The sequence below is a fragment of the Folsomia candida genome, unplaced genomic scaffold (genome assembly GCF_002217175.1).
Source record: "Folsomia candida strain VU population unplaced genomic scaffold, ASM221717v1 Fcan01_Sc007, whole genome shotgun sequence".
In the NCBI taxonomy this organism is placed as follows: Eukaryota; Metazoa; Arthropoda; class Collembola; order Entomobryomorpha; family Isotomidae; genus Folsomia; species Folsomia candida.
In genome coordinates, this window is record NW_019091199.1 from 1,816,393 (window position 1) to 1,825,062 (window position 8,670).

Below are 8,670 nucleotides of genomic sequence, written 5' to 3' on the forward strand. Positions count from 1 at the left end.
TATTTGTCGTTGGTTTTTCTTCAAGCCTGAACTAATTTTTTTAGAGTTTAGAGTTGTAGTTGTAGTGGGGGGAGGAACTCGGAGGAAGTGCATCAGAGGTCACGCCGCGCCCCCGAAAAATTATCCAACATTGGCGCCGCTAATAAATTGGTCGGCGTTGACCTCTGACCTGTATCATGTTGTAAATATGATACAGTTCATATTTTTTTAAAATTATCACAACGTTCTCTTTAGCTAATATATTCGCAATAGTGTCACCACCGATCGGAACAAGTCACAGAACACTGAAGGACAAAATTATAGCTAATAACTTGTTTAAAATATAAAATGCATCCCAAAATCAGTGTCATCAAATTGATGACATGAATGATGACGATTTATTCGTTTAGTTTATTTTTGTAGTACTATCAAAATCAAATCCGATCTTTTTATCAAAATTAATATCGTGTGTTCATTTGGTTCAGTTGCAATTTCATGTTAAAAATGTATTATGTTCTAATTTTTGTTGTCGAATCAGTTCCAGGTCTCTAATAAATCATAACTGCATCAGTAGAATATTCAAAATCGGTTTGCATTAATTCAGTCCCCAACTGATTTTATCACCGCCCCACAAGTCGGTCTCAATGGTATTCTGCCCCCCAGTAAATCCGCCTCCAAATGCAATAGAAACCATTTTTAATTCCGTTTTTAAATGGTATCCAGGTCAAAATTAATTAGTTTTTATAAGGTTAATTTCGCGTCCATATTGTGCATTGTTAGACCAACCGTGGTCAACAATTATAGCGCTTCATTATTTCGCACATACATAACTTATTATGGCCAGAAAACTGGAATCTCTTGGTAGATCGGGGCGAAATATTTATCTCTTAATAATTGGCAATGTGCTCTGTTTGCTTATTGGTCAAATTGGAGGAGCTGACGACGACATGAACAATGATATCCTGCCACCCCATCCAGTGGCCTCCTCCTTTGTCAAACTCATCCCTCAATTCAACCCCAACACTTTCACTGTCCAATTTAAGACTGGTACTAATCTGACCAAAATAAGTAATTTCATATTTAATGAATTTGTTGAAATTATACCAGATGAAAGAATAGCCCTTTCCCCGACAAACCCATCCTTCGTCTCCTTCCTCACTCAATATGCGACCCTCGCCTTGAATGAAATTGAGCGATCGTCGGGCAGCAGTGCAGCAGGTCTTCGCGACCAGATGCTGACGTTCTTCAAGACGGAGTATGGCAAGTTTCTCTCGGAAGTTGGAGTGCCTGTGGGATGCATTTCTGTCTACTCTGGAGCTACGGATATGACCACAATGAAACAATTGGAAGCTTTGACAGAGTCTCTGAATTATGAAAGCAAGGAGAAAGGGCCTTCCTCATCGTCCCGAAGGAAAGCCATGTTTGGAGGGTTGGTGGCAAATGATCTCGTGCAGCGATTGAACTTGGCCTTTATCACGAGGCCTTTCCTGAGAGACACATCTATTCATGCTCAAGTGTCTACTTGCGACAAGATTTTCTGGACGTGTGGGTGGCAAATTCTCAATTAATATTCACTCCTAGTACTAGAGAGACTTTGACGACGTGTTATTTTCTTGATATCTGCAGTAAAAGACGGGACAATTATGGCCAATATGCCTTCGACCGACTTTGCATCTCGACAGGTCTGGATCCCCACCGTGGATGTGGCTGTCAACATTTATACCAAAAATGTAACACGCGAACTTTCTCGATATTTTTCCGTTGGAGTGAGCTGTTTGGATAATAACGTTTCAAAAAGAAACTTTTCGTCAACCGTAGGAAAGTGGATGTCTGCAAAGGTCGTAAATATGAATTGTTTCTAGCTATTGATTTTAAATTAAAAACATTCACACACCCCAAATGAATGACCAATTAGAACCTTATACAATCTTTTATTTGTGTAGCTGATTCCTGAAGTCATTCAAAGTCCAAGGTGCATACCAGGATTTTCTAGGATATTGCAATTGTGGATCTCAATTGAAAAATACAAGCACAGTCTGCTCTTTGGTAAGTTTTTTTTTATTGTAGAAATTCGCATACAAGTTATAACGGCCTCAGAGGGTTGATGCAATGTTTTTTTTAAAACGGTGTATAGTTTTAATGGCCTGATATCTATTTATCATCTTATTAGTATAAATAACCGTGATTTTAAAGTTAAAGAACCATGTACTAACTGCGGCCGTTATAACTATACACTGGTGACCTATATATTGTGCAATGATTGATTTGTACCCATTAATTTAAATATTGCTTCATCAACCCATAAGAGGGGTTATAACTTGGCATGCAATTTAATCCATACATGAAATCATATCCCACTGATCGCGTACTAAATATTCCACAAAGATATCACTGACAATGGCACAACCACAAAAACAACGCAAGTAGAATCAACCAGTCAGATTGAAAATCACAAGATGGATAAAAATGGAGTACCATCTCGTCATCGACGACAAGTTAATGAAGAAATGTCGGGTAAATTACCGTATAATCATGAACAAAGAGAGACAGTTAAACGAAAGCTGAATCGACGCCTAACCGACAAGGAGATTGATGAAATACTGTACAATGAGGAATTGAAACTTCTATACGACAAAATGGACAACGTTTTCCGCAAGCACAACCTTGAGATTTCAAAATTGGACGTGGTGCAACTTCCATCTGACCGTTTGGCTTATCTTGCCCCTCCTCCTATCGTTTTCCCTACCACAACCACAACAACCACCACGACGACCACCACGACGACCACTCCAAAACCAAAGAAAAAACCTGTAAATCAGTATGTAGAAGAAAACCAAGAACAGCAAAACGTAGAACCGGACGCGGAAAAGATGGTCAAGATCGTTGGCGAAGTTGAAATTGATGAAAACGAGCTACACGAACCAATTTCCGTTTTTGTAGAAGGGGACAAATTGAGTGCAACTTTGAATGTTCAGCCAAAATATGTAAATGGTGTTCTTATCCCCCAGGGAAATTTTCACCCAGGAATAAGCTCATCCAACCATCTCAAGCAATGGCAGTCTCAACATCCGCATCATCCTCTGCCAGTAGATCCGAAGAAAATCCGACCACTTCACATGCGACAGTTTATCCTGCACAAGCAATTCGGACAAGTGCCAGAGGCGAAAAATTTCATAGAAGCTTTAGCTGACTCGACCGTAGAAAAAATCCGAAACGCAGCCCATGCAGTTTTACCTAACTTGGTTCACGGGACTCATCTTGATAATCCTCCCAAAGTAGTCAGCTTCAGTCCAATTGAAATATCAGATCACGTTCCCTTTGCACCTCACAAAATGTCTTTAGCAGAGCAGAAAGAACATGAAATAGTTAAGCAAGCCGTTCAAAGTTATCGCAAGAACAAGCAGAAAAATATATATCGAAATAATGGGAAACATTTATCTCGGATTGACGAAGGCCTTTTTGACCTCTATGACACTGCCCATGATTTTCCCAATGCCAAAAAGTATTTTCGAAATATGTAATTATAAAACCAATACTATTTGACACTTTATCATTCTATATGGGGCACCGCACCACGTAACGGTGTCAATTACTCCTACGCTACACAGGGTTGTTGTACATTATTTTTCTTGTGTACTAATAGTAATATGCAAATAATAACCTAGTCATCACCCCAACACAGTCCGCCACAAAGGTCCTTCTGCCCCCAATAATAACGACAATTCAATCGTAGATCGTAGAAAAATTGTAAATGTAGTGTCTGAAAATAAACCATAGCAATACAAACAAATACTATGCACTTCTTCATCGTCGTTAAAAACGCACCCAACCCTCCACCCAAAGTACATGCATGCTTAAGAGTTAAAAACATCAGTGTATTTTGAAATATTATAAATATATATATAATAATATGTATGCGATAATATGTATTTAGCGCAAAAACCTCCTCCTGGGTCCTTGACTTCTGATGACTATTATATTGACCCGCAGGATCCGTACTATCCTTCATTGCAACCAGTGAAATCAGGTAACGTAATGATATTGTTGATGAGCAAGTAGGTATGCCAAGTGTTTCAACTGTCCACGTAATTATGGTTCTAAAATAATTTCAGATTTTCATCCTCAGTACGCCAGCGCCAGTTCGAGCGTCTTATCTGTACTTCTAATAGTGTTCCTAATAATTGGCGGATGTTGCTGTTGCTGCTGCATGCTTCCTTTCTGCTGTCCCGATCTAAAAACATGGTCCCGCATTCAGAAGATCATTCTCCGTGCAAAAAACAGCCTTCAAAATCTCACGGGTTCTTCGAAGCCAGTTCAACAGGATTCAGAGAATTCCTTTCTTCTTCAAAGTGACGACGACGACGAGCTCAAAGGCATAGTTAAAAAAGCCAAAAATAAAAAGCCGAGCCGAACTCGCTGTCAGAAATCAAAGCCAGAGAGGAAAATTGAAATCCCAATCTGTTCCGATACGTCGATGACCATTTGTATCACAACGGACGAATGCGAATCAGAAACTGATGATCAGAATGGATATATTTCTCAAGAAATGGACGCAGCATTACTAAGGTCCAAGAAGGGGAAGGGCACCCCCAATAAAAACTGTGATGTTAAAGATAGATATTCAGATGTGTCAAGGGGACTCGGACAAAAGCACCCACCTGGTCCAAGGCGACTCGAAGCGGTTCCAAAACTACATGAACCGAAAAAAGATGAAGCTGTTGACGACAAAAAGGCCGAATTGTATAATAAATTAATATCAGAGTGGAAATATAGAAAGGTGTCCAGTGGAGACTTGGGGGCACCTCCACCACCTCGACATCATAAAGGAGGAAGAAATTCATTCCCGTTCTAATAACGGGAACCATTGATATTTCGTAGAATGTACTAATCCAAAATAAATATATAACAAGTGAATAATAAACTTTGAAATATTTAATATTTAAAGCCATTCTTTCAATCATTTTGGAATGAGAGTTTGCACACACACATATACTCAGGCAGTCACTCGTCACTTCCGGTTTGGGTATGCAGTGCAGGCAAGGAAACTTGAGCTAGTAAACAAAGAGATTTGTGTTCCCCAGTTCTGTAACCTGGACATTTTTATCCAGATCAATACTTCACTAGCGGGAAAGTCCCCTGAAAAGGTAGCCCTACGTAATACGAAGTAAGTTGTCCTATTACGGGTTTAACTTTGTAAATATTACTGGGCGAATCATTTATAAATCGGTGATCCTTTTCCCAGTACAAACTGCAGTCAAGTTCATCAAGCTTGAGCAAATACTCGCCGGGTTTATTCCTCATGGACAGAAGGAACGGTTTGATATCCACTCGATATCTGATGCTGATGGCTCATTTGATTCTCGCCATTAGCTGTTTGATGGCTCGGGTAAGAGAAACGCTATTTTTAAATTAAAAACAATTTATGTATGTATATATGTATTTAAATCTGGTTGAAATCGAAGGAAGCCAATGTGAAAGCAAGCCTCCCTGTTCATCACACTGCTGAGGAATTGCACTCCAAAGACACGGAGCTGATTGTGGGGGTGGCTCTCACCATCTCTTTCTTATTCTTGGAACTTATCACGTTTGGGACAGGGCTCACCATGTTCTGTAGTCTGACGGGAGCATATTGTAAGAAAAACAGTTTGGTTTAATGTCATAATGTTTCGAAATTATAAAGTTTAATTACAATTATGTAATAACCTTTTCAGCTATCATGGCCCATGCTTCAGGAGCTTTGTTGCATGCTTACTTTATTTTGGACATGTGGGATTGTTGGCTGTACTGGTGGATTTTCGGTTTCACTGCTTGCCTGCCTTTCACTGTCGACCTCGTCGCAATTCTCGTCAATTTCTGCCTGCATGATGTCAAGTACAAGCAATAGTCACATGTTTTAATTCTATCATATTTATATTTAGTTTTATACTTAATGCGACGTAGTCTAGTCTACTGAGCTCAGTTAAGACACTTAGCTTAAAAAATTGTAATACATGTGTTTCTGTGATTAGAATACCACAAATACAAACTATGTGTCAATTTGTCGGCGATCCACGCAAATTTGGCTGTTTAGGTTAGGTTATAGTACATAACGTATTGATACTGAATCTGTATGATTACAAAGTGATCCATCCACCGTCCAATCTACATATACATATTCTAGTAATTTCATGCCGGGTTATGAATACATGAAAAACTTGTATTATTCAGCTCATCACAGTATTAAGCTTAAGAAACATTTGTCATTAAATTACTTCGTATCGAAAACATTTGTGTATGAAAATAATAAATCTAATTCAAATACATTCCAACTAAGAGCTGTAAATTCTAAATTAATTTATTTGAGAAGAATTTAACATAAAATCACACACAACAAATTTTAATGATGAATAAAAAATAAAAATCGCATCAAAATAATTTATTGCATATAATCAGGTAATACTACATAATTGTAAGTACAACGCAGCCTCATTTTACAGTGAAGCAGTATTTCCACCACAGATCAGTTGGACTGTTGCCAGGCATAAGAAGGTGTAATGTGTAATACCCGGCTCGGGCATTCTCTTCTATTCCTCTCCCCTCTGCGTCCTCTAATCATCCCAATTTTTTCTGAAGTGCTCAAGTGAAAGGAAACACCGTCTGGTTTGACATGTTTTGTGCATGCACATACTCGAATATTTTGTGCTGAAAATATACAAGATTAGTGGATGGAAATTAAAGCAAAAAAAAACATTTTAAGATTAAGGTACATCCAAATTAGTGAGCATATGTATTTTATACTGGTTATAAACATTACTCGAAGAGTATCTTTACATACTGATTTAAAACTTTGCTCATAATTATTTTTTATTAGGCAATTCTTTGCTCGGTTGAATTTGCTCAGAACAACAATCAAACTTCCGTATTTCGGTTTATGTCAAAGTTTGTTTTAATAGCGATGCGGAAGAATATGGTTCTGTAGTTAAAAATGCTGATGTTGCGTGTTGGAAGTTCAACTGAAGAAGATGAGATGAAGCAAGTAAAATGCATCTTCATCTCTTTTCCAGACTCTCTTTCTCCCTCCCCTTCATCGGTTTCCTTCGTGGCACGTTAGTATACCTACAGATGCACAAACATACATATGTACATTCGTATGGAGTTGCTAAAATTCTGCGTCCCCTTCCTGCTTATCCCAACCAACGGTGCGTTCATTCATTAATGAGAACGGAAATGCCGCAGTTGGTGAAGCCCACACACATGCGAGCAATAATAACATGGAATTCCGCTCCTGCATGACCGGACGGAGAAAGAAGAACGCCAAGCTATGTATTTGGGAAGAATGGACGGAAGCTCAAAATTCTGATGAGTTTCTGAACGTGTGTGTTTATATTTAGGAAAGGGAGAGCACGTTGTTGGGCTGGGTTGGGGTTGGCTTTCTTTCCTCATCCTGATGGGCCAAGGGCACGGGAGCAGGACAATAATAGCACAGACACGAATAATGTGAACGCCTCATTCACAAATTCGGTGGAAAACAGTTAGTGCCAAATGGTCCCATTCGATATTGACACTGAATTGCTTTTCTTTACACTGTGCTAAACTAACTCATACTCACATTCACTTTGGGTACTTACGTACTCTGAATTGGAGTAATAATTACCGATAGACGAGAATATTTTGAAGTCTGAGATGACTGGAAGAGTGGATGCCGTGGGCAATCAGTGAAGTTGAAGGGAGGAGGAGAGAGAAAGGAGGGGAAAGTTGTGTTGTCACTTTCATGATGATCATCATCTTGGTTGGTTCCTCTGATATTGCCCACGTTTCCTTTCTTCCTCTGCATTTCATTTTCTCCGAAAGCTCGCTCCCCCTTCCATTCTCTAAATTGTAAGACTGCGGAACCTTCATTTCACTTTCCACTTGCCACATTTTTTGACATTTTCTGCCTCCAGTTCCTCTCTGTACAAAAGTCTCGTGGGGTTGCTTTTGAAGATAAAGTTTATTCTTGCTCGTCGGACTGACGTCAATTTTGAAATATTTTCCGAGGTCACTTTAATTAAATGAGATTTCCCAATTATTTACTTCTCATCGCGGTGGAGAAGAACAAGGAGAAAGTTTGATAATGACTTTTTGAGCTGGTTATGCCATGTGAGAGAAGATCGAATGAATTAGAGGTTGAGATAATTGCGGAAGGGCAAGTATAAGAGACATTTATTCACTGAAATGGATATAATGAGGTTGATAAGACGCTCTGGAACTTTCTCCGATGAAATCCTCCTCCGAGTATAGTTTGGACCTATAAAATGAGAATCAATTTAACATTTTGTGCGAGGGAAAGAGAGATAAGTAAATGGTTCATAGGAAGTCCGAGTGAGTGAATTGGCGGAATAATGTCTCTGGACCACGTTGACTTTCTCTTTAGCAAAGTGACGTATTTTATTCTATACTTCCCAAGAAAATATGTATGATACGAAGCTAATTTTACGACATTTTAATTCGAGTAAAAATTACATGCAAACATTTCGCTAATTAAATTCACACATTTGCAATCTCAAAAAACATGCTCCCAAACCAAACCACCAAAGCCAAACTAACCATTATTTATTACACTGCAGAAAGTAATCTCACTAGACATACCTCTCTTGTTTCATGGCGTTGCACATTCTATCTACTAGAACGGGAGGAAATCCCTATATTTTAATTCGCATAGTGTATTTGCTA

The 8,670-nt window shown here is 38.8% G+C and overlaps 2 protein-coding genes and 1 long non-coding RNA gene across 4 annotated transcripts; 2 read left to right on the plus strand and 1 right to left on the minus strand.

The window, feature by feature from the left end:
• Positions 1-668: 668 nt before the first annotated feature.
• LOC118436139 lies at positions 669-3,905 on the plus strand. 2 transcript variants are annotated; one of them, XM_035853438.1, is made up of 5 exons: positions 669-1,026; positions 1,087-1,524; positions 1,606-1,817; positions 1,923-2,025; positions 2,365-3,905. In XM_035853438.1, exons 1-5 carry the CDS (start codon positions 816-818, stop codon positions 3,498-3,500), a joined length of 2,100 nt encoding a protein of 699 aa, XP_035709331.1. In that variant the 5' UTR covers positions 669-815; the 3' UTR covers positions 3,501-3,905. The 2 variants fall into 2 exon arrangements, with proteins under 2 accessions (XP_035709331.1, XP_035709330.1); XM_035853437.1 differs by having other exon boundaries at positions 669-1,524.
• Positions 3,906-5,008: 1,103 nt separating this feature from the next.
• On the plus strand, positions 5,009-6,291 carry LOC110852426 (transmembrane protein 107). The gene is made up of 4 exons (XM_022100496.2): positions 5,009-5,143; positions 5,222-5,365; positions 5,442-5,610; positions 5,691-6,291. Exons 2-4 carry the CDS (start codon positions 5,279-5,281, stop codon positions 5,861-5,863), a joined length of 429 nt encoding a protein of 142 aa, XP_021956188.1. The 5' UTR covers positions 5,009-5,143; positions 5,222-5,278; the 3' UTR covers positions 5,864-6,291.
• Positions 6,292-6,379: 88 nt separating this feature from the next.
• Positions 6,380-8,564, minus strand: LOC118436140. Its single transcript, XR_004835241.1, has 2 exons — positions 7,613-8,564; positions 6,380-6,660 (listed from the first exon to the last, which is right to left on the minus strand). It is a non-coding gene; the product is annotated as an uncharacterized LOC118436140 (long non-coding RNA).
• Positions 8,565-8,670: the final 106 nt, after the last annotated feature.